The 26,214-nt window shown below is 45.5% G+C and overlaps 1 protein-coding gene across 1 annotated transcript; it reads left to right on the top strand.

Moving 5' to 3' along the window:
- Window positions 1–24,007: 24,007 nt before the first annotated feature.
- On the top strand, window positions 24,008–24,958 carry LOC123348328 (olfactory receptor 1020-like). Its single transcript, XM_044985844.1, has one exon. It carries the CDS (start codon window positions 24,008–24,010, stop codon window positions 24,956–24,958), a length of 951 nt encoding a protein of 316 aa, XP_044841779.1.
- Window positions 24,959–26,214: the final 1,256 nt, after the last annotated feature.

Genomic DNA, 26,214 nt, shown 5'->3' with positions numbered 1-26,214 from the left:
ACGAACAAGGGAAACTGAGGTGAAGGGCTGCGTTCTGGGCTGCCCTGAGGCCTCCAGTGGGAGCCGTGAGGGGCACACTCATCTAATGTGACTGGATGCAACTACACTGATATAAAGCTGCTTGTATCAGGATAGTTCATTCCAAACGGGGATAAGCTATACCAGTCCAAGGGACCTTGATATTTACGCTAATTTGCCAAGTCAAAAACAGCCGACTGATGGAAAGAGGCCTGACTGAATAATTCAGTTTACATATGTGGGGTGCGTCTACACTGCAGCCAGGGGTGTGAATGGAATCTCCTGTAGCCGCTCTAGCTGTACTCTAGCTAGCTCACTAAAAATAGAAACCACGGTACCAGCTTCAGCGCCGGCTGCACAAGCAAGAATGTACCCAGGGCCAAGGGGCATTGGGGGCTGCAGAGATGAGAAAGGGGCAGTCGTAGTGTATCATGGAGACTAGGAAGAGTAGAAGGTGAAGTTTGGTAAAGGCGAGGCCAGGGTGTACAATGGGCATTAAGAGGAAGCCAAGGATAATATGGACAATGTTTTCTGTATCCTTCCTATTGATCTCTACATGTCAGCTGATCACAGTGAATGGTAAATAGCCAGTAATAATTATTAAGCCCCTGATTTTAGTTTAAAAATATTCCTTAAATTATTATACAATCATAAAATATCAAGATTGGAAGGGACCTAAGGTGGCTATCTAGTCCAACCCCCTGCTCAAAGCAGGACCAATCACCAACTAAATCATCCCAGCCAGGGCTTTGTCAAGCCTGACCTTAAAAACCTCTAAGGAAGGAGATTCCACCACCTCCCTAGGTGACCCATTCCAGTGCTTCACCACCCTCCTAGTGAAAAAGTTTTTCCTAATATCCGACCTAAACCTCCCGCACTGCAACTTGAGACCACTCCTCCTTGTTCTGTCAATTATGGAGTCAAACAACTTGGAATTTAAAATTTAAGCCACGGTCTGACAAGATTCTGGTCTGTGTCTGTATTCTAGCCTGTTTCAGATTAGATGTGCATTCTTCGAAGATTTAAGGAATGGGATTTCATCCCTGTCTGCAATATTTTTGCCAGAGATTAATTTTTAAAAAAACTCTTTTTTCCAAAGTACAGTTGTGTAAGCCACATATAGTCAACATTTGGGCACTATGAGCCACAAAGCTTTGGTGATAGAAAATTGTTCACTCTGGTGATAAATTGGATGAGACCTTACTGCATGATTAGGGAGCACATTATGCTAGGAAAGGACTGGGAATAAAAATGGTCTAGTTTATTTTGCATTGAGAAACAACTGGATATCTGTGTTCCTCTGTAAATGCTGGAACACACATTCTGATGGTTTTCATGCACTCCAGTAGACCAACAAGGGGCCTATAGTTCTGGTACAGGATTCCGCCCCAAGAATGGCGGCATGCCGCAGGGGGCGCACTGCCGGTCGCCGGTCCTGCGGCTCAGGTGGACCTCACGCAGGCGTGCCTGTGGAGGGTCCGCTGGTCCCGCGGCTCCACCGAAGCCACGGGAGCAGCGGACCCTCCGTAGGCACGCCTGCAGGAGGTCCACCGGAGCCGCCGGACCAGCGGACCCTCCGCAGGCATGCTGCCAAAGGCTGCCTGCCTGCCGCCCTCCCGGCTACCGGCAGAGTGCCCCCCGTGGCATGCCGCCCCAAGCACGCGCTTGCTGTGCTGGGGCCTGGAGCCGCCCCTGTCTCTAATATGTGCTAATGAAGATCAATAATTTTCTGATGGAAGGTTTTTATCATCAGAAAATGCTAAATTGTCAAGATCCCAATGTTCCAGGGGAAATTTCTAAAAAACAATAATTGTATAAAATAATTCACAATTAAATATAACATAAAAAGGAAACAGTAGAATAGAATAGAAAATAAAATAAATCACAAAATATAATAACAAAATCTCAAAATAAAATTTAAAATAAAGAAAGTCAGAACTCATGGAATTTCCCATGAAATGAAAATTCTAGTCCTGAATAGCTCTAATAATGAGAAAATCATCACCACAAATTTGATACAGAATTTATTCATCCCTAAGTGGGTAAATTTCCAGCTAAAATAATATTTGCAGCTTTTTTGGTTTATGTTTTTAATGAAGACAGGACAGTTATGTGACCAGTAATACTGTTTCTACCCCTGGGAGCTAACCACCTAGATTTTCAAACTTCGTTACTTTTGGCATAAGATGCTCCCCTGGCTGCTCTCTGTATGTAGTGAGCCCTACTGTGGAATAAGGAAACCCGGTTAAAGAGAAGGACAGAAGTGTGTATGTAGTGCCATACCCACTTGTCTGTGTATATGCCATCAGCGTCCGGAGAAAACTGGACAACAGTGATTTTAGACCTCTGTTCTGCCGTACTCATGTCTCCATCAAGAACACCTGCCCATCAAGCTCAGTTCTGGGACCTACCTCTGGCACAATTTGGTCCATAGTGTTGGTGACAGGGACCTAAAACAACGGATTTGTGTTTTTAACACTGATGGAGGAGGGGAGAGATTGGCGCTTTAGTTATGCCAGTTACTTGTGATGGGTTTTTAAGTTATCTCAAGGACACATACAGACATATTTTTAAAGGTATTTAGGTGACTAGTGGGTTTTTCCAAAGCACTCAGGCTCCTCAAACTCATTGGTTTCAAAGGGTGTTTTCAACTTCACTGCTTTTAAAAGTCCCACCCAGGGCTGGATTTATAAAGGGTCTGTGATAATTGGCCTACAAACTTACTTACCCTCAGTGCGAGCTCAACTGGGAGAAGTGAGTGAAAGGTCATAGAGCGTCACTGTGATGACGAACAACAAATAGGGATGGAAAAAAGATGAAAAGAAGAGACAAAAGACTGAATTAGTCCAAACAAAATGTTTTTGCTAGAACTCAAGGACAGTTTTATGGTCATGCCCGGTAAACAAGAACAGCGTGAGAGCACAAGTCAATGAACCAAACTGGTGTGTGGGAAATTAGAGCTAATTGACGGACAAGATAGTGAGAGGATGGGCTATTGCCCCATCACTCCCTTTGGGGTTCTCAGAGAAAGAGACTTTGAGAGTTGGCCATCACCACGCTGGCTGACCAAAGGACAAGAGAAGTGGAAGATGCAAACTTCACCAGTGTGGGCTCCCACCCCCACTGTCTCCTGGCACCCTGGACTTTCTTCTTAATGAGGAGGTGCAGATTAAAAGTACATGCCAATGCTACCATAACTCTGCACTCCTTGAGCAATGACCCGACCTGCCATAATCCACACACGCTCACTCTGTCTTGGCAGCGCACTCGGGTGCCAGGGCACAGGACAGGTCTAGGGCACAGACAGGACATGAAGGAGGTGTATGAAATATCTAACTATTCATTGCAGCAAGGGGACTGGAGCTTGGGTCTCCCAGCTCCTACGCAAGTGCCCCAACCAGTGGGCTGCAGCGTAATTCTCAGTTTGTCTCTTTGGCCCAATCAATATCTAAATATTTCACACACACCTTGAACAGGACGGAGTGAGAGAGGCCTGGGGCAGGGACCATCTCTTTGTTCTCTGTTTGTACAGCACCAAGCACAGAGGGGCCCTGGTCCTTGTCTCCAGCTTCAAATAATAAAGACTTTTTAGTTCTGAAGCTTTAGCTTCTCTGGTCCATTCTCTGAGCGGCTGGAAGAAGTTTGAGTCTATTAACATACTGTCAACTTCAAAAACCTAAACAAAACACACTATTCATTTTTCCTTCCTGGTAATTTAATGTGCCCATTAGCAAAGTCTCAAGGGAAAATTTACCTGTTGTGTTTGCAGGGTAAACAATGACTCAGGAGAGATATTTATTTTCTGGTGAGAGATACAAGGCAAAGCAAACCAAGGGTCTCAGCACAACTACGGTGTCCAGCCAGGAACATGCAGGTCTCGTTACTGCTCTGCTCTGTGGTGTGTTGCTGTACAGACCCTACACACCTCCGCCAGTGGTGTGCAGGGTACATGTACCTTGAGAAAACTAAAATAGGTGAAGGGGGTGCAGATCGGAGATGTATCCTGCTCTCTCAAACACCAAGTGAAGAGGTCATGTTACAGATTCCAGCTTCTTCTATGCCAGCTTGAAGGTAAACAAACCTGTCACCTCATCTTTGTAAAAAATAGATCATTGAGGACAGGGAAGAAGTCACCGTATCCATCACCTACACAAAGGCATCATTTCCTTTTCGATGATGCCAAGTCTTTTCCCCAGGCCATGGAAAGAATTCATGTTGTAAAGCATTTTGGTGATGGAAAACTCTCAGTGATAAGAATGAGAACATTGCTGAGGGCTTTCCATCTTTAGTACTGAGCATTTCTCAGAAATGCTTCCAGTTCCACACGCAGGTCCAGATAGGCAGGCAGAGCTTCAGAGTCTCAATGCGTGGATGAGATGATGGTGTGGAGAGGAGGGGTTTAGATTTATTAGATATTGTGGAAACTTTTGGGATGGGGGGAGCCTACACAGGAGGGATGGGCTCCACCTAAACCAAAGTGGAACCAAACTGCAACATTAAAAGGTTGCAGAGCAGTTTTTAAACAAAGAGATGGTGGAAAGCCGACTGCTGCAGAGGAGCATGTGGATCGGATAGAGACTTCTCTTAGAGAAGAGTTTATTGACAGAGATTCTCTAGGTTTTAGTCAGGAGGAGAGGATGGAAGAGGATAAAGTATGGGCCAGATCAGACAAGAAACATTCACATAAAAAAGAATCTGACACATCAGAAAAGGGCAGACAAATAAACACTGACAAGTTTTTAAAGTGCTTGTACACAAATGCTAGCAGTCTAAATAATAAGATGGGTGAACTAGAGTGCCGTGTGATAAAGGAGGATATTGATATAATAGGCATCACAGAAACCTGGTGGAGTGAGGACAATCAATGGGACACAATCATTACGGGGTACAAAATACATCGGAAGGACAGAGCAGGTCGTGTGAGGGCGGGGGGAGTGGCACTATATGTGAAAGAAATTTAAAATCAAATGAAGTAAAAATCTTAAATGAATCCACATGTTCCATAGAATCTCTATGGATCCTAATTCCATGCTCTAATAAGAATATAACAATAGGGATCTATTATCGGCCACCTGACCAGGACAGTGAGAGTGACAATGAAATGCTAAGGGAAATTAGAGAGGCTATCAAAATAAAGAACTCAATAATAGTGGGGGATTTAATTATCCCCATATTGACTGGGAACATGTCACCTCAGGACGAAATGCAGAGACAAAATTTCCTGATACTTTAAATGACTGCTTCTTGGAGCAGCTGGAACGGGAACCCACAGGGGGAAAGGCAATTCTCGATTTAGTCCTGAGTGGAGCGCAGGATCTGATCCTAGAGGTAACTCTAACAGGATCGCTTGGAAATAGTGACCATAATATAATAACATTTAACATCCCTGGGGTGGGAAGAACACCTCAACAGCCCAACACTGTGGCATTTAATTTCAGAAAGGTGAACTATGCAAAAATGAGGTTAGTTAAACAGAAATTTAAAGGTACAGTGACTAGAGTGAAATCCCTGCAAGCTGCATGCAGGGCCGGCTCCAGGCACCAGCTAAAGAAGTAGGTGTTTGGGGCGGCCCATACCGGGTGGGGCACTCCAGCCGCTATCGAGGTGGCACGTCTGTGTCTTAGGTGGCAATTCAGCAGCGGGTCCCTCAGTCCCTCTTGGAGCAAAGGACCTGCCCCTGAATTGCCGCCGAAGAGTGGAGTGGTGCAATAGCACTGCTGTGGCTTGCTTTTTTTTTTTTTGGATGCTTGGGGCAGCAGTAAACCTGGAGCCGGCTCTGGCTGCATGGACACTTTTAAAAGACACCATAAGAAAGGCTCAACTTTAATGTATAGCCCAAATTTAAAAACACAGTAAAAGAACTAAAAAAGAGCCACCGTGGCTTAACAGCCATGTAAAAGAAGCAGTGAGAGATAAAAAGGCATCTTTTAAAAAGTGGAAGTCAAATCCTAGTGAGACAAATAGAAAGGAGCATAAACACTGCCAAATTAAGTGTAAAAATGTAATAAGAAAAGCCAAAAAGGAGTTTGAAGAACGGCTAGCCAAAAACTCAAAAGGTAATAACAAAATGTTTTTAAGTACATCAGAAGCAGGAAGCCTGCTAAACAACCAGTGGGGCCCCTGGACGATCGAGATAAAAAAGGAGCACTTAAAGATGATAAAGTCATTGCGGAGAAACTAAATGAATTCTTTGCTTCAGTCTTCATGGCTGAGGATGTTAAGGAGATTCCCAAACCTGAGCTGGCTTTTATAGGTGACAAATATGAAGAATCGTCACAGACTGAAGTGTCACCAGAGGAGGTTTTGGAATTAATCGATAAACTTAACAGTAACAAGTCACCAGGACCAGATGGCATTCACCCAAGAGTTCTGAAAGAACTCAAATGTGAAGTTGCGGAACTATTAACTATGGTTTGTAACCTGTCCTTTAAATCGGCTTCTGTACCCAATGACTGGAAGTTAGCTAATGTAACACCAATATTTAAAAAGGGCTCTAGAGGTGATCCCGTCAATTACAGACCGGTAAGTCTAATGTCGGTACCGGGCAAATTAGTTGAAACAATAGTTAAAAATAAAATTGTCAGACACATAGAAAAACATAAATTATTGAGCAGTAGTCAACATGGTTTCTGTAAAGGGAAATCATGTCTTACTAATCTATTAGAGTTCTTTGAAGGCATCAACAAACATGTGGACAAGGGGGATCCAGTGGACATAGTGTACTTAGATTTCCAGAAACCCTTTGACAAGGTCCCTCACCAAAGGCTCTTACATTAATTAAGTTGTCATGGGATAAGAGGGAAGATCCTTTCATGGATTGAGAACTGGTTAAAAGACAGGGAACAATGGGTAGGAATAAATGGTAAAATTTTAGAATGGAGAGCGGGAACTAGTGATGTTCCCCAAGGGTGAGTCCTAGGACCAATCCTATTCAATTTATTAATAAATGATCTGGAGAAAGGGGTAGACAGTGAGGTGGCAAAGTTTGCAGATGATACTCAAGATAGTTAAGACCAAAGCAGACTGTGAAGAACTTCAAAAAGATCTCACAAAACTAAGTGATTGGACAACAAAATGGCAAATGAAATTTAATGTGGATAAATGTAAAGTAATGAACACTGGGGAAAAAAAACAACTATGCATACAATATGATGGGGGCTAAATTAGCTACAACGAATCAGGAAAAAGACCTTGGCGTTATCGTGAATAGTTCTCTGAAGACGTTCATGCAGTGTGCTGAGGCAGTCAAAAAAGCAAACAGGATGTTAGGAATCATTAAAAAAGGGTTAGAGAATAAGACGGAGAATATCTTAGTGCCCTTATAAATCCATGGTACGCCCACATCTTGAATACTGCGTACAGATGTGGCCCCCTCATCTCAGGCATTGGAATATTTATATATAAATCCATGGTATGCCCACATCTTGAATACTGCATACAGAGGTGGTCCCTTCATCTGGCATTGGAAAAGGTTCAGAAAAAGGCAACTAAAATGATTGGGGGTTGGAACAGGTCCAGTATGAGGAGAGATTAACGAGGTTAGGACTTTTCAGCTTTGAGAAGAGGAGACTAAGAGGGGATATGATAGTGGTATATAAAATCCTAAGTGGTGTGGAAAAAGGGAATAAGGAAAAGTTATTTACTTCTTCCCATAATATAAGAACTAAGGGCCATCAAATGAAATTAATGGGAAGCAGATTTAAAACAAATAAAAGGAAGTTCTTCTTCACAAAGCACACAGTCAACCTATGGAACTCCTTGCCTGAGGAGGTTGTGAAGGCTAGTACTATAACAGCGTTTAAAAAAGAACTGGATACATTCATGGCAGTTAAGTCCATTAATGGCTACTAGCCAGTCTGGGTAAGGAATGGTGTCCCTAGCCTCTGTTTGTCAGAGGGTGGAGATGGACGGCAGGAGAGAGATCACTTGATCATTACCTGTTAGGTTCACTCCCTCTGGGGCACCTGGCATTGGCCATTGTCAGTAGACAGGATATTGGGCTGGATGAACCTTTTTTCTGACCCAGTATGGCCGTTCTTATGTTCTAATGTTCATGCAGACACTTACTCCAGCGACTGAATAGATTTTCCTATCTCTGTAGTAAATCCTCCTCCCCGACAGGTGGAGTGTGATGTTATTTGATTAAATTATGACCATGTAGATCATTGTTGTTACCACTCATATACAATTGCAACAAATTTTATACGAAGTGTGTCAAGAAAGCTGTCAATAGGAAAGTGAGGATTTGCTGAATATGATTGTGTTATTTGTATGAGTGTCTCATTTTTGTATCTGAAGTTTTGAGTATTGGCCTCTTTCCTGCTCCTACCTCTGGACTATGATGAACTTGTACTAATGGGACCATTCTATCCAAGGGACTGAGGATCATCCAGTGATTCAGAAGCAACCAGAGACTTAACAAGCCAGCAGTTTATTCCACCACTGCTACAAGCCTGGTCCAAGAACTTTGCATTTATTGTATGTATTTGATTCCTTTAACCAATTGTAACTCTCACCTTTCCTCCTTTCTTTTTATAAATAAACCTTTAGATTTTAGATGCTAAAGGATTGGCCACAGCGTGATTATTGGGTAAAATCTGAGTTATATATTGACCTGGGTGTGTGGCTGGTCCTTTGGGATTAGAAGAACCCTTTTGTTTCATGAAATTGGTTTAAATAACCTCTCCTCATTACATCTAGTGTTTTGGTGGTGGTACAAGGACTGGAATGCCTAAGAAAACTGCTTTTCGGACTTCTTATTAGCCAGTGTGGTGAGACAGCAGTTTATTTTGTTGGTGAATTGGTATATCTTATGGGAGAATAACCACCAGTTTTGGGATGTGTCTGCCCTATTTCTCAGCAGTTTGTCCTGCATTTGGTATTCTCAGTTGTGACCCATGGAGGCACAGTGACACTCGGTCAACAGAAGAATTGTTTCCTCAACCTAGTGGCGTCTACTGTGGTGCGCGGGGGAGGTCAACTTGACTACGTCGCAGAAGGCGTAAAATTGTCCCCAGCCCAGAGTGATGTAGCTAAACTGAGGTAAGATTTAAGTGTAGACCAGCCCTATGAAACACAGAAATGGACAGGATCTCTGTCCTATATGGGGTGAAGGGGGTGCAAAGAAGACTTTACCCCCACTTGGGCTCCATAAGGCTGCTGGGTGACACCTGCTGTGTTTGATGTTTGTTTTAAATCTATTTCTTGTCTTTTAAAGATCTGTTCCTCTGTAATGCTTTCACCTTGAAAATAAATGTGCTATGTGGTAACTCATAAAAGTTGGCAATACCTGTTCATCACCCTTGGCATGAAAGCAATGCAGCGGTGCTGGGCATTAGACAGACTGGCGTGCTGGAGACCTCCCTGTGCAAGGCAGGGAGCTGTGCAGTCTTAAAACCCCCTGCCAGATGGGACTGTCTAGAACGCCTGGGGAAAATGAGCCACACAGAGGATTGAGAGGCTGTAAAAATAAATCTTATCACACACGTATCATTATTGTCAATGGAATTATACAGTGGCTGACAGGGTTGCACTGATGTGACATGTTCAGGTGTTACACAGTGTTGGACACTTTGTATCACTAGGACACTGTTTGAAAATATCCGTTTGCCTTCTCTACTGGCGCTACCATGTGGCTGGCTGAGTGGCTCAGTTTCCAAAACCAGTGGGATTCAATAACAGAGAGCGAAGCCATGAGCTGGGGGACCGGGGTGTTGGATAAAATAGCATTAAAACAGAGCAATCAGGGAGTGGGGAGCAGCTATTTGGGGAGTGGGGAGCAGCTGTTTGGGGAGTAAGATCATTGGGTTGTTGGTTCTGTGCAAGTTCATAATCCCCCTTCATCCGGAACGTGAAGTTAATCACGGTGGCAGACAACACCAGCGGGGAGCGAAAGCAAACTCACTGCAGGACTGAGGAACAACTCAATTGCAGACAGAAACAAAATGAGATTCACTTGGTGAGTGTTTCTGAAGGAAGGTGACTGAAACACTACAGTGGTTGTGATGCTGGCAAAGGAAACTGTAAGGGGAGTGAAGTGTAAATTTGGCATCAGTTTGTGATTCAAGAGCTCAGTTGGGAAGGTACTAATAAACTTCAACAGGACTTTATTTTTTCAGTGGAAACCTCTTTATCAAGCTGCTGCTACACTCTCTGTAACTCTCACTCAGCCACCTCAACAAATACCCCGCTCCTTCCTGTTTTCTGTCCTTTCAGACTCCCAACAGCCAGTACTCCCAGTTCTAATAATTACAAGCAACATCTAAACACCACATTCCCTCCTCTCTTAAGAAACTCTCCCAATTAAAATAAACATTGTGGTTCTAACCACAGGAACAAATAGGAAACAGGACACTATACTATTGGCAGAAATATTGCACTGGAAACACTGTAGATACTACATAACATAGTCTTTAGTCCACACAGGTGGTCGTCTGGGCAGGGGTGGCTCTAGGAATTTGGCCGCCCCAAGCAGTCATGCCTGTTGGAGTTGAACTGGAGCCGTGGGACCAGAGGACCTCCCGCAGGCATGACTGCGGAGGGTCCGCTCGTCCCGCGGCTCCAGTGGACCTCCCGCAGCTGCGGAGGGTTCGCTGGTCCCGCTGCTCCGGTGGAGCATCCGCAGTCATGCCTGTGGGAGGTTCACCCGAGTCGCGGGACCAGCGCACCGTCCGCAGTCATGTCTGCGGGAGGTCCACTGGTCCCGCGGCTCCGGTGGACCTCCCACAGGCATGACTGCGGAAGGTCCGCCGGACCCGCCTGCCGCCCTGCCGGCAAAATGCCGCCCCAAGCGCGCGCTTGGCACGCTGGGGTCTGGAGACGGCCGTGCGTCTGGGTCTGACAGGCCGTCTCACAAGCCCCGGTTCCAGTACAATGTCTTGTTGTGTTGGTTCTATGATGAAGTCATCCAATGCAGACTGGGTGTTGGTATAATCTCCTCTTGGTACATAGGCAGGTGCAAGATAAGAAGCATTCCATACCCACCCATCAGAAAGTCGATAGGTGTAAGGTCTCTTCTCTATGATTTTAAGAGGAGCTGTGAATTTATGGTCCCCTTTGCGTAAAATTTCAGTTTTTCGTATTCTAACAAAGGAACCACACTCAAACTTTGGTTCCTTAGCACCCTGCCGCTTCTCTGTGAACACCTTATACTTTGCTTGGTTCTGTTCAACTGTTTTTCTCACCTCATCCTCATTTTGGGGTATCAGGTCGTGCCTTTAACAATCCAGCAATGTTCAGTTTAGTATTCATCTGTTTCCCATGCAGTAACTCTGCGGGTGATCTTTGCGTTGTGGTATGTTGTGTAGCCCGGTATGCTTGCAAGAATCAGTAGTGATTTTCTCCACACTCAGCACAGTAACATCTGGTATTGTAACTGCATGCACCTGTTGACTGAACTGGCTACTGTGACATACTTTAGATAAATGCCCAATCTTTTTGCAATGATTGCACTGAGCTACTTCTGCTGGACATCCTGTGTAGCTTGCAAGGTGTTGTGGGGATCCACAGTGAAAGCATGCTTTTACTGTATTTTGCATATGCTGATTCAGTGGCTTTTTATTAGTTTTCCTCTTGCAATTGTTTGTCTGCAGCGATAGTGAACTTTTCTGCAAAGGAGTCACAGCCTGGACTGTGCTTTCTGTATTATTTTGGCTTCAGCTGTAGCTGACTCAATCTGAGTAGCAATGATTATTGCTTTTTCTAGTGTAAATTGTGGTTCTAGAAATAACCACATGGAGCATGGTTGTTTTCTCAATGAGCTGGTCATCTCATCTGCCATATTCCCAAAGTCACACGTTACAATCAGACTCCCCAGGGAAGCAATATACTGCATTATAGTCTCCCCTGGTTTCTGCTCACGCTGGCGAAATCTGTAGTTACTACATTCACTTTTGGGACAAAAAAGTTCTTTAATGCAGTGAGTGCAGTCTCATATTTATCATCTTTAAAGGGAAAAGTGTAAAATATTCACTGCCCTTCTGCTCCAAGGCAGTGGATTAGCAGAGCACGCTTTCTCACTTCAGAAATCTCTGTAGCACCGATTGCAAGCAGATAAGTCTTAAATATATGGATCCAGACAGTAAAAGCAATTGGAGGCTCACCTGGGTTTTGCAGAAAGGGTGCAGGTGGCTTCAGAGGCAGAAGATCCATCCTCATCGCCAAAATGTTATATCAACCAGGCAAGGTACTAACAAACTTCAACAGGACTTTATTTTTACAGTGGAAACCTCTTTACCAAGCTGCTGCTGAGCCCTCTGTAACTCTCACTCAGCCTCCTCAACTCTTCCCCCCTTCCTTCCTGTGTCCTGTCCTTTCAGACTCCCAACAGCCAGTGCTCCCAGTTCTAATAATTACAAGCACATCTAAACACCACACATGTCTCTCCCCCTCTCTCTCTGGAGAGGTCCAGGAGAACATCAAAAAATGGAAAAAGAATAAAAGCTGGAAAGGGCTGGACCTTGCCTCATGAAAACTAATGTAATCTGCTTTGATACCATGTTGGTTGCTGTCCCCACTCTTGGATGAGTCCACTAGAGCCTACTGGCCATTATCTGAACCGATAATATGTTTGCAGTGCAAGAAGTCACAGTCCACCTTGGTGAGCCATGGGGACCACTTGTCGAAGTTACAAACGACTAATGCAAAACAGTGTTGCCAGTTTTGACATAAATATGCACAACGGTGTGTGTGGTTTTCTGTCTGCATCGATCTCTTAACTGACTGGAGGAGGGTGATAATGGAATCTCAAAGATCTAAATAGGAAATTTGCCTCCAGAGTCTTGGTTCTTCACTGTCCCACAGGATGAGGGGCCTTATGGAATATTTATACAACTAAATTGATGCTAAAGCATGATGAAAATGTATCCTCTTCAGATTCCATTGTAAATGTTGGTTTCTTTCCCCTAATTGGACCTCATGGCGAACCCAGAGCGGGGGAATCAAACAGTTCTCACGGAATTCATCCTGGTAGGATTTGGTAATCTCCCTGAGCTACAAACTCTTTTCTTCCTGCTGTTTCTCGTCATCTACATTTCAACTGTGTCCAGGAACATCCTGAACTTTGCGCTAGTTGTGGCTGATCAGCACCTTCACACGCCCATGTACTTCTTCCTGGAGAACTTGTCCTGCTTGGAGACCTGCTCGCCTCCACCGTCCTGCCAAGGGTGCCATCCAGTCTCCTGACTGGGGACAGGACTATTTCATTCAATGGGTGTGTCACACAATATTATTTCTTTGCTTCTCTGGTGGTTACAGAATGCCTTCTCCTGTCAGCGATGTCCTATGATCGGTATTTAGCGATATGCAATCCGCTGCACTATGCAGCCCATATGAGTGGCAGGGCCTGCCTCCAGCTTGCAGGTGGCTCTTGGATAGGTGGCTTCCTATGCGGTGGCATATTAACATTGTCGATAACACAATTAACATTCTGTGGCCCCAACGTTATTGATCATTTCTTTTGTGATTTTATACCCCTTGTAAATCTCTCCTGCAATGACCCACACTTGATGGAAACATTGGCTTTCACACTCAGTTTCCTTTTCTCACTGGTCCCATTCCTACTTATCATAATGTCCTACATCTGCATCATTGCCACCATCCTGAGAATCCTGTCCACCACCGGGAGGCAAAAGACCTTTTCCACATGCTCCTTCCACCTCATCATGGTGAGCATTTATTACTCAACTCTGCTGATTGTCTACATGTTCCCAACCACCGACATCCTGAGCAACTTCAAGACAGTTCTCTCTGTCGCCTACACCGTCCTGACTCCCCGGTCAATCCCCTCATCTACAGCCTGAGAAACAAAGTGGTCCAGGAGGCCCCGAGGAAAGCTTGCAGGAAATTCATGCTTGGACCATGTGAACCGGTCAATTTCTTTGGGTTAAAATAGATATAACTTGGGTTGGGGTAGAGACTGAACCAAAGCCTGCTATAGTCCCAGGTTGTGTTTCCCTGACCTTCACTGGGCTTCGTGTCCTGCTTTTACACAGTGTTACTCAACCTTTCCAGACTACTGTACCCCTTTCAGGAATCTGATTTGTCTTGCGTATCCCCAAGTTTCACCTCACTTAAAAACTACTTGCTCACAAAATCAGACATAAAAATACAAAACTGTCACAGCGCACTGGTACTGGAAAACTGCAGATTTTCTCATTTTTACCATATAGTTATGAAATAAATCAATTGGTATATAAAGATTGTACTTACATGTCAGTGTATAGTCTATAGATCAGAATATACAAGTCACTGCATGAAATTTTAGTTTGTATGAATTTTGCTTGTGCTTTTTCTGTAGCCTGTTGGAAAATCCCTAGATGAGCTGATGTACCCCCTGGAAAACCCCTGCGTACACCCAGGCTACACGTGCCCCTGGTTGAGAACCACTGCTCTGACAGCCCTGGGAAAGACCTCTCAAAACCTGGGACCACAGTCTTTTTAGGGCCTGTATCAGATTCCACAGGTGGGTGTCACTGGGCTGGTGGGAGACTTGAACTTGTGGATGCTCAGAGTTGAGACAAAGACCCGCGATTGTGCTCAGTGAGAGGGTGCAGGCAAAATGGACTCAGCTGGAACACTGGGTATCCATTTATTGTAGGGTGAGAGACTTCTAGATACACACACACACATACATTTATACACACACACATATGCACATGCACGCATATGCAAACACACACATGCGCACACACATGCAGGCACACACATATGCGCGCACATATACACTCACATATACATGCACACATACATGCACACATGCATAGGTACATTAACACATACGCACAGGCCCACTTCCCCAGACACACATACGCATGTGCACACACACACATGCACATGTGGATGCACACACACACATGCATACATGTGGACAAGATACACACATCAACATGCACCCATATGCAAAAAAAGCACACACACACGCACACATATATGCATGCACATGCACACATACACACACGATGCACACATACTTATGTGAATGCATGCACACGTGCACACACATGCTCATGCATGCATACGCATGCACACACACATACACATGCACACACACATGCACACATGGATAAATTGGATTTAGATCTTACTGTGGAATTTAGATTTAGGATTTAGATTGTGCTTGCAGAGACATTGGCCATTATCTTTGAAAACTCATGGCGATCGGGGGAGGTCCCAGACTATTGGAAAAAGGCTAATGTAGTGCCCATCTTTTAAAAAGTGTAACCCCTTTGGGGTTTAGAGAGCATGGCCCCTTTAAATCTTTTTCCTTGGGGGAGGGGGAGCAGTGAGAGAAAGGAGGGAAACTCGGGGGTGTGGCTCTGGAGCTCCCCAGGAGAGAGGGGCAGCAGCCCGCGGGCCCTCGCAAAGTGAAGCAGCAGAGAACCTGCCTGAAGCCTGGGAAGGACGGGGTGGCCAATCGGGGACACCCCAGGACAGGAGCCAGGAGGAGCACTGTGCCAGGGAGGAATCGCCTGAGAAGGACAGGCCGGAGCTGGACCCAGTATCACGCTGCCCAGAGCTGCATAGGGCTGTGATGTGAGTACTGGGGCTCGTGACTCTGCACTGGTAATAAGAAGGGAGGCTGCTAGCTAGTTAAGTTGGGAGGTGGTCGCTCTGTGTGGCTTTGCAGAGAGCGGCAGAAGAGGGCACCGGAGGGGTTTGTTGGGGAAAGTTCACTGGCACCGAAGATGACCATGAGCACCCAAGACTCACCACTGGACTGGAACTTGGCTCAGGACTCCCGAACTCTGTGTGCAGACACATTGCTCCATGTCTGCCCTTCCAGACTCTGCTCCCACCGGGCCTGTGGGGCCTTGGTTTGGATGCAACCCTGTTTTACTGCTCCCCCTATATTTCCCCTTGTTTTTCTCCTCTCACCCCTCTGTAAATAAATATTTCCCTTTCTTAAATCCATTATACTTTTCCTGTGGGTGTGTGTGTTCACTCTGGGGGAGTTGGAACAGATGCCCATGGGGTGGAAGGGATTTTCCCTGCTGCATTCCTGCATGCGCTGTCTCCTGGCCAGAGCTGCCTGCAGAGCAGATTCCATCTTGGTCATGAGGGCGCTAAAGTTACAAAAGGGAAGAAAGAGAACCCGGGGACCGGTCAGCCTCACTTCAGTCCCTGGCAAAATCATGGAGCAGGTCCTCAAGTATCCATTTTGAAGCACTTGGAGGAGAAGAAGTTGATCAGGTTCCGTCAACATGGATTCACCAAGGGCAAGTCATACCTGACCGACCTGATTGCCTTCTATGATGAGATAACTGGCTCTGTGGATATAGGGAAAGCCGTGAACATGATATACCTTGACTTTAGCAAAGCTTTTGATACAGTCTCACAGTATTCTTGCCAGCAAGTTAAAAAAGTATGGTCTGGATGAATGGACTATAAGGTGGATAAAAAGCTGGCTAGATCGTCAGGCTCAATGGGTAGTGATCAATGGCTCGGTATCTAGTTGGCAGTCGGTATGAAGCGGAGTGCCTCAGCGGTCGGTTTTGTTCAACATCTTTATTAATGATCTGGATGATGGGATGGATTGCACCCTCAGCAAGTTCGTGGATAACACTAAGCTGGGAGAGATAGATACACTGGAGGGTAGGGATAGGGTCCAGATGACCTAGACAAATTGGAAGATTGGGCCAAAAGAAATTTGATGAGGTTCAACAAGGACAAGTGCAGAGTCCTGCACTTAGGAAGGAAGAATCCCATGCACTGCTACAGGCTGCGGACCAACTGGCTAAGCAGCAGTTCTGTAGAAAAGAAGCTGGGGCTTACAGTGGATGGGAAGCTGGAAATGAGTTAACAGTGTGCCCTTGTTGTCAAGAAGGCTAAAAGCATATTGGGCTGCATTAGCAAGAGCATTGCCAGCAGATGGAGGGAAGTGATTATTCCCCTGTATTTGTCACTGGTGAGGCTATATCTGGAGTATTGTGTCCAGTTTTGGGCCCCCCGCTACAGAAAGGATGTGGACAAATAGGAGAAAGACCAGCAGAGGGCAACGAAAATGATCAGGGGACTGGGGCACATGACTTACGAGGAGAGGCTGAGGGAACTGGGCTTGTTTATTCTGCAGAAGAGAAGAGTGAGGGGGATTTGATAGCAGCCTTCAACTACCTGAAGAGGGGTTCCAAAGAGGATGGAGCTCAGCTGTTCTCAGTGATGGCAGATGACAGAACAAGGAGCAGTGGTCTCAAGCGGCAGTGTGGATGGTCTAAGTTGGATATTAGTAAACACTATTTCACTAGGAGGGTGGTGAAGCACTGGAATGGGTTACCTAGGGAGATGGTGAAATCTCCATCCTTAGAGGTTTTTAAGGACCAGCTTGACAAAGTCTTGGCTGGAAAGATTTAGTGGGTGTTGGTCCTGCTTTGAGCAGGGGGTTGTACTAGATGACCTCCTGAGGTGTCTTCCAACCCTAATCTTCTATGATTCTACGATCTAGTCCAGTCTTCTGAACTCAAGGCAGGACTATGTCATTATCAAACCGTTCCTCACAGGTGTTTGAACTGTTCTTTAAAACCTCCAATGGTGGAGATCCCACAATCTTTTCCTAATCCAATCTACAGCACCCTTGCTGCACTTTAAGCCCATTGCATTTTGTCCTGTCCTAAGAGGTTACGAAGAATAACTTTTCCCCATGCTTCTTGTAACGAGTTTTTATGTACTTGAAAACACTTGTTGTGTCCCCTCAGTCTTCTGTTCTCCAGACTAAACAAACCCAATCTTCCAATCTTCCCTCACAGGTCATGTTTTCTGGACTTTTAATCATTTTTGTTGCTTCTCTCTGGACTTTTTCCAATTTGTCCCCATCTTTCCTGAACAGGACACAATACTTCAGTTGAGGCCTTATCAGCGTGGTATTGAGTGAAAGAATTGCTTCTCTTACCTTGCTTACAACACTCCTGCTAATACATCCCAGAATGGTGTTTGGGGTTGTTGTTTTTTTTGTTTCCACCAGTGTACTGTTGTATGTACTGTTCTGTTTTTGTACAGTGCCAGCTGCACATCCAAGAATGTACCTGGGGCAAAGGGGCATTGGGGACAGCAGAGGGTGAGGAATGGGAAAGGGGCAGCTCTGCTCTAGCATGGGAGCACTAGGGATCGCAGAGGAGGAAGGCTGGGAAAGGCGCGGCTATACTGTGTATTGGGCATTAGGGGAAGCAAAGGTTAATTTGGCCAATGTTCTATGTCTCCTCCCTAATGATCTCTACACGGCAGCTGATCACAGGGAATGGCACATAAAATAATTATTTTTATCTGAAATCACAGGTTTAATATTCCTTAAAGTGGTGAAGAGTCAGTCAACTTGGAATTAAAAATTTAAGCTGCAGTGTGAGAAGATTCAGCTCTCGCCTTGTAGTCTAGCCAATATGCAGATTAGACGTGTTTTCCTTGAAGAGCTAAGCAATGGGATTTCATCCCTGTCGGCAAGGGTGATGCGTGAGAGGCTCCTGGGTGAGCCAAGCCCTCAGCCCCGTCCCATCTGCCTGAGGCCCTGGCCACCTCCGCCCCTTCCTCCACCCCTTCGGCCCCCCCTACCCTGCTGGAGCCCTGAGCCCCTCTCTTCCCCCTGCATCTGCTGGTCCCACCGCCCCAGCCCCAGGCTGCCCCATTCCAGTGCCCTAAGCCCTCCCGAACACTGGGTGGCGTGACCCCACCGCCCAGGGGCCCGAAGCGCTAGGCAGCCCCACCTGCCTCAAATCCCAGCCACAGGCTCTAAACCTGGCCCAACCCTGGTGCACTTCCCAGAAGAGGAGCAGCCTGCCAGGGCTGGAGGAGTCAAGAGGAAAGCAGCAACCAGGAGGGGCCCTCGGGGTGGAGCATGGATGGGGCCATACTGGAGTGTTTGTGGGGGGTAGTTTCCCCCAGCCTACAATATGCGCCACCCAGGCCTGACAGCAATGTTTTTTCCCAGAGATCAATTAAAAAGCAAAGAAAGAAACAAACCCCTTTTTCCAAAATACAATTATGCGAGCCACAAATGTTCACCATTTGGACATTTTAAACAACAAAGCTTTACACAAAATTTTTCACTCTGCGGATAAATTGGAATGAGACCTTGCTGCATGGATAGGGGGCAAATTATGGAAGGAGAGAACTGGAAATTATGACAATCTAGTTGGTTTTGCTTTCAGAAATAAGTGAATATTTGTATCCTTTGCAATACACACAACTCAAATGATTATATTGACTGTACCCAAACTGGCCCATGAACTGGCTAGTGCGAATGTAGAACACTCTCCTTTACGGGATGGGATCAGTGCTATTCCTTGTTTCTCAAACTCTAACAAACCAATTAGAGACCTACAGTTCTGGAACAAGATTATATTTTTGTATTATGTGCTATGGCACTGAAGATGCCTGTGACCCTGAAACTTTTCTGGGAATGGGAAGAAATTATTTGTATTTTATAATCTCAGGTCTCTGACTTCCATGCTTCCATGGTATGGGCCTTTCCAAGAAGCCTAAGGGAGTTAGGTGCCAAATTCTCATAGTACTGTCATGGGAGTTTGGTCTTTACTGTGTACATTACCCACCACTGCCATGGGTACCCACATGGCCCCACAGTATGCCAACATTTCTATGGCTGACTTAGAACAATGCTTCCTCAGCTCTTGTCCCCTAATGCCCCTACTATACTTGCGCTACATTGATGATATCTTCATCATCTGGACCCATGGAAAAGAAGCCCTTGAGGAATTCCACCATGATTTCAACAATTTCAATCCCACCATCAACCTCAGCCTGGACCAGTCAACAGAAGAGATCCACTTCCAGTGCTAATAAACGATGGTCACATAAACACCACCCTATACCGGAAACCTACTGGCAGCTATACTTACCTACATGCCTCCAGCTTTCATCCAGACCACGCCACATGATCCATTGTCTACAGCCAAGCTCTGAGATACAACCACATTTGCTCCAGCCCCTTAGACAGAGACAAACATCTACTGAAGTGAAGAAACAGATTGACAGAGCCAGAAGAGTACCCAGAAGTCACCTACAACAGGACAGGCCCAACAAAGAAAGCAACAGAACGCCACTAGCTGTCACCTTCAGCCCCCAACTAAAACCTCTCCAGCACATCATCAAGGATCTACAACCAATCCTAAAGGACAATCCCTCACTCTCACAGATCTTGGGAGACAGGCCAGTCCTCACTTACAGACAGCGCCCCAACCTGAAGCAAATACTCACCAGCAACCACACACCAAAAACACTAACCCAGGAACCTATCCTTGCTACAAAGACCGTTGCCAACTCTGTCCACTTATCTATTTGGGGGACACCATCATAGGACCTAATCACATCAGCCACACTATCAGAGGCTCGTTCACCTGCACATCTACCAATGTGATATATGCCATCATGTGCCAGCAATGCCCCTTTGCCTTGTACACTGGCCAAACCGGACAGTCTCTATGCAAAAGAATAAATGGACACAAAACAGCTGTCAAGAATTATAACAATCAAAAACCGGTCAGAGAACACTTCAACCTCCCTGGTCACTCAATTACAGACCGCAAAGTCACAATACTCCAACAAAAAAACTTCAAAGACAGACTCCAATAAGAAACTGCAGAATTAGAATTAATTTTCAAACTGGACACCATTAAGTTAGGCTTGAATAAAGATTGGGAGTGGATGGGTCATTACACAAAGTAAAAACTATTTCCCCATGCTAATTTTTCCCCTACTGTTATTCACACCTTCTTGTCAATTGTTGGAAATGGGCCATCCTGATTATCACTACAAAAGTTTTTTTTCTCCTACTGATAAAAGCCCACCTTAATTGACTACTGTCGTTATAGTTAGTATGGCAATACCCATTTTTTCATGTCCTCTGTGTATATATATCTTCCTACTGTATTTCTACTGATTGCATCCTGTGAAGTGGGTTTTAGCCCATGAAAGCTTATGCTCACATAAATTTGTCTCTAAGGTGCCACAAGTAGTCCTGTTCTTTTTGCTGATACAGACTAACACAGCTACCACTCTGAAACCTAAATATGTGAAGCACCCTCTTGCAGCTGGATTTTACCTGAGCAGCAGCCTGCACTTCCTTGTTTCAGAAATGACTGACCAGGAGGAATTGAGCTAAGGTTTACATTTTCAAAAACACTTAAGCAAACTTCAAAAGTGACATTGGAGACTAAGTCCCATTGCCTTTCAGTGAGGTTTAGGTTGCTAAGATTTAGCAACTGAGAAACTTTTGAAAATGGGTTGTAGGCTTCTATATAACTTAGACTCTTTTTAAAAAATTACCTGAATTAATTGAATGAGCTCATTGGATGGGGACTGGGTACATGTTTGCTTGCTATAGAGGGCAACAGGGGGGTTAGTTGTAGAAAATGTAAGATCAGCTAACTCTGCTGACAGTCTCAAACCTTTCTAAGGGAATTGGATGGAAACTCAGCATCCAAATCACCGAGGCAGCTGTAAAATCTAGAATTAGTGTGTTATTTCTTAACAGTCACCATAGCGTTCATGCAATAGAGATTTGTTTCAGGAGTAGAAGTTTCTTCCCTCTCCAGGACTCTCCCTTTCAAATTAGAAGTCTGATGCTGGTTTAGTTTTAGAAAATGTCAGTAAATACCAACTTCCCCTTGCCTGTTGCTTTCCCCACAGCATACGGGCCTCAGGAGACTGCCTCTCCCCGCAGAAGGATATATAATGAATCAGAAAAGACGTTCTCCGTTTGACAGAGGGTATGAGGCACAGGGTCACATTACCAGACATGGAACAGAGCCTCAGTAGCTTTTCTAGGTTGTCATTCTAGACAATGGAAATGCGGAAGTAGGTGAATGCAGTGGGGAGAGAAAATGAGCTGAATAAACTGGATCCTGGTCCCTGAAATGCTGCGTGAGGAGGTGACAATCGAGACTCCAGCTGCAGACAGACCCACCTTAGAGGTAAATCAACCCTTTTCTCCCTGATCCATGAATCTTAAGCAGTTTGAAGCAATGTTGGTTTGTTCGGTAACTCATTCCACTGAAATCCAAGGTGAACTGGGCACTGATCTCTCTTAAACTCCCAACCTAAAGCAAAATTACAGAATTTGGAAAAAGGAAAGACTTGTCAGATCACGTCTATCCTAGCTCCTTATCTGGCCTCCATCACCCTGGTATCTTGGCACCTCAATGCCCTGAATGCATCTATCCTCCCACGATCCCTATGTGATGCAATTACCCCTGTTTTACAGACAAGGCCTGACACCCAGAGGGGTAGATTTATGGAGGTTTCTTGGCACCTCAAGACACAGACCCCCCAGTGGGATTGGAAATCGATGGGTGTTAGGTACGGCCCCTACTCAGGCACCCGTGTACGTACCGGCCTTTGGAAATCTTGCCTGAAAGTCACACAAAGAGCTGGTGAAGAAGCAGGGAACTGAAACAACATCTGCCAAGTCCAAGGTTTCAAACATGGGAGCAGCCTTCATTCCTCTCTGACTTCCCCTCCTGACCCCAACAGAGTTGTACCCTCCATGGCAGCTCCCTCCTCATGGGACGTTGAGAGATCTGCCATGGGGAAAGTGGGGCTGCTTTTGGCCTGCTGTGCTCGGTGCTCAGGGGGCAGACGCCGGCTATAAGTAGACTAGGCACAAATTGCTTTTGTTTCTGCCATTAGAGGGTTAATATTGGGATTATTTTATCTTTTTCCTCCAATTTTTAACTATTAATTTTTACAGTCACAGGAAGCTCAGTGGGGGCTAAGGTGCGTGTCAGGGTGAGGGCAGCGCTGCCAGTGGGGAAGTCGGGGGTTCCTAACCGGCCAAGAGATCCAAGACACCAGGGCACAAGGGGCAGGGAAGGTGGCTGCTCTGGCCCAGTGGAGCAGAGATCCATGGCCAGGGCTGGGAGCAGGAGGAGGATGGCGGGGAGCCCCCGGACACGGGAGTGGTCACCTCATTGTTGAACTGCTCCATCGATGGGCAGAAACCATTCAGCAGTGGGGTGGCCTCCCCCACAGCCAAGGACTCACCCTCCTTCTCACAGCCCAGGCCTGCCAGGGCCGCTGCCTTCCCCGCACCTTGCGCCTGCAGGAATGGGTGTCGCCCGCCATTGGGCTACGCAGGGAGCCCTCTGCAGCTCAGCTGTCCCAGTACCACTCATTCACTCCTGGGGCAGCTGGGTGCAGAGGGGTCCATGCCCGGCCATGGGACCGGTCACACCGTCCCTGCAGCTGCAAGGTGCAGGGAGAGGCTGCACTAACGCCCTCTTCCTGATAGTTTCTGTTGTTGGTTTGGTTGTATCAGCTGATATCAACCTTTACCAATGTCTGTCGATGGAAATCAAATCCAGACGAGCTGTACGTTAAAAGAAAGCTCAAGGCGTTCGCTGTCCAAATCCCACTGAAATCAAAGAGGCCCCATCCATTAAGTCAGTAGAACTTTTATCGTAAATGTCAGCGGAAAAGTCTCAAATGGAACAGAATTATTCCCGGTGTGTAAAATTAACCTTGTGAATCACTCTGTGCAGGATCAGGGCCTTACTGAGCAGTTAATAAAGATTAGTAAATCAGTCTGGGAAAAAATATGATCTCACCCAACTTGTCTAGGATCAGTAATGGGAAAAGAGACAGTAATGGCAGACTAGAGAGAGAGAGAGAGGATTAATACTACTTTTAACCAAAGATAGATATGAAAATGTGAAGCTGATAAAAAATTCTGATTGGCATTTCTTACGGAAAAAGGTTTTGTTGATAGAGATCAAAATGTTCCAGGGGAAAAGATCAATTTCTATACAGTTCTGTTTAGGAAAAGAATTATTGTATAGAGCTTTATGAAATAAAATAATATAAAGATGAATAGAAATAAATGTAAATAACTATATGCAATGCAATGTAATGCAATAATATGCAATGTAATGTAAACTAAAAATATCCTAGAAATAAAATTAAAAATAGATAAATACGTTTTTAAAAAGGAAAATTGGAATGAATGTTCTTCATTTATGTCACAGAGTTCATTTGTTTCCCAAAGATGTACCCCATGGCAAACCCAGAACAGGGAAACCAAACGTCCATCACAGAATTCATCCTCCTAGGATTCGGGGACCTCCCAGAACTGCAGATTCTTCTCTTCCTGCTGTTCCTAGTGATCTACATCGCGACCGTGACCGGGAACATCCTCATCATGGCACTAGTTGGGGCTGATCGACACCTTCACACCCCCATGTACTTCTTCCTGGGGAATTTGTCCTGCTTGGAGACCTGCTACACCTCCACCATCCTGCCCAGGATGCTGGCCGGTCCCCTGACTGGGGACAGGACTATTTCATTCAATGGGTGTGTCACACAATATTATTTATTTGGTTCTCTTCTTGCTACAGAATGCCTTCTCCTCTCGGTGATGTCTTACGATCGGTATTTAGCCATATGCAATCCACTGCACTATGCAGCCCGTATGAGTGGCAGGGCCTGCCTCCAGCTTGCAGGTGGCTCTTGGATAGGTGGCTTCCTAGGCAATAGCATAACAACGTTGTCGATATCACAGTTAACGTTCTGTGGCCCCAATGGTATTGACCATTTTTTTTGTGATTTCATCCCCCTTGTAAAGCTTTCCTGCAATGACCCTCACCTGATAGAAATGTTGGCTTTCATACTCAGCTTCCTTTTCTTTCTTGTCCCGTTCCTGCTTACCTTGATGTCCTACATCTGCATTGTCACCACAATCCTGAGAATCCCGTCCACCACTGGGAGGCAGAAGGCCTTTTCCACCTGCTCCTCCCACCTCATTGTAGTGAGCATTTATTATGCAACTCTGCTGATTGTCTACATGTTCCCAACAACAGACATCTTGAATGACTTCAAGAAAATTCTCTCTGTCGTCTACGCTGTCCTCACTCCCCTGGTCAATCCCCTCATCTACAGCCTGAGAAACAAAGAGGTCCAGGAGGCCCTGAGGAAAGCTTGCAGGAAATTCATGCTTGGACTACGCTAACCGGTCAATTTCCTTATGTTAAAATAGATATAACATTGGCTGGGGTAGGGCCTGAAGCGAAGTCTGGTGTACTCCCAGGTCGTATTTCCCTGAGCTTCATTGGGCTTCGTGTCCTGCTCTTACACAGTGTCTCTCATCCTTTCCAGACTACTGTACCTCTCTCAGGAGTCTGATTTGTCTTGCTTAATCTCAAGTTTCACCTCACTTAAAAACTATTTGCTTACAAAATCAGACATAAAAATACAAAACTGTCACAGTGCACTGCTACTGAAAAACTGCAGATTTTCTCATTTTTACCATATAATTATGAAATAAATCAATTGATATATAAAGATTGTACTTACATTTCAGTGTATAGTCTATAGAGCAGTATACACAAGTCTGTATGAAATTTTAGTTTGTACAGACTTTGATAGTGCTTTTTATGCAGCTTGCTGTAAAACTAGGCAAATCTCTAGATGAGTTGGTGGAAGACCTCTGTGTACCCCTAGGCTACACATACCCCTGGTTGAGAACCACTGCTCTTACAGCCCTGGGAGAAAGTGGAGCTGGAGAGATCTCTCAAAACCTGGGACCAGAGCCTTTTAGGGACTTTAAAAAATTTCACATTGGGGTATCACTGGGCTGCTGGGAGACTTGAACTCGTGGCTGCTCAGAGTTCAGACAAGGACCCGCGATTGTGCTCAGTGAGATGGTGCAGGCGAAATGGACTCAGTCGGAATGCTGAGTATACGTTCATTGTAGGATGGGAGACTTCTAGATACACAGACACTAACACACACCAATGTATGATACCTACATTATTAAAACATAGGCTTGCAATGTCCACTGGAACTCCAGTGTTAGGGGATTGTACAATTAATGTTTGTTTCCTAGTGTGTATTTCATCCCCAGGCTGCTTTCCAAAGGTAGAAAAAAGCCAAAGGAAACCCTCTGGCCTAGGCCACAAGACACAAGCAAAGATTTCCGTATGTGCACATTTTTCAGCAATGATTTAGCGTCAGTTGTTTCCAGATACTTGAAGGCCCAGTGGGATTTTCCAAAGCCTCTGGGCCTTGCAGGTGAATCGGGCAGAGGATCATCTACCTTCCCCAGGTTTGTGCATCGCTCAGGAGCCTCGGCATCCAGATGCCTGGTGTGGGGCTGCAGAGGGTATGTCCAGAGGCACCTATGGCCCATTTACTGCTAACACTTGGGTGCCTGCAGGGTTAGACAGCAGCCGAGCTGGGTTTGTGAATCCTGGGGGGGGGGGCGGA

This window comes from Mauremys mutica, chromosome 13 (genome assembly GCF_020497125.1).
Source record: "Mauremys mutica isolate MM-2020 ecotype Southern chromosome 13, ASM2049712v1, whole genome shotgun sequence".
NCBI lineage: Eukaryota > Metazoa > Chordata > Testudines > Geoemydidae > Mauremys > Mauremys mutica.
The sequence above is the reverse complement of the archived record's forward strand: the minus strand, read 5'-3'. Positions and strand labels throughout refer to the sequence as shown.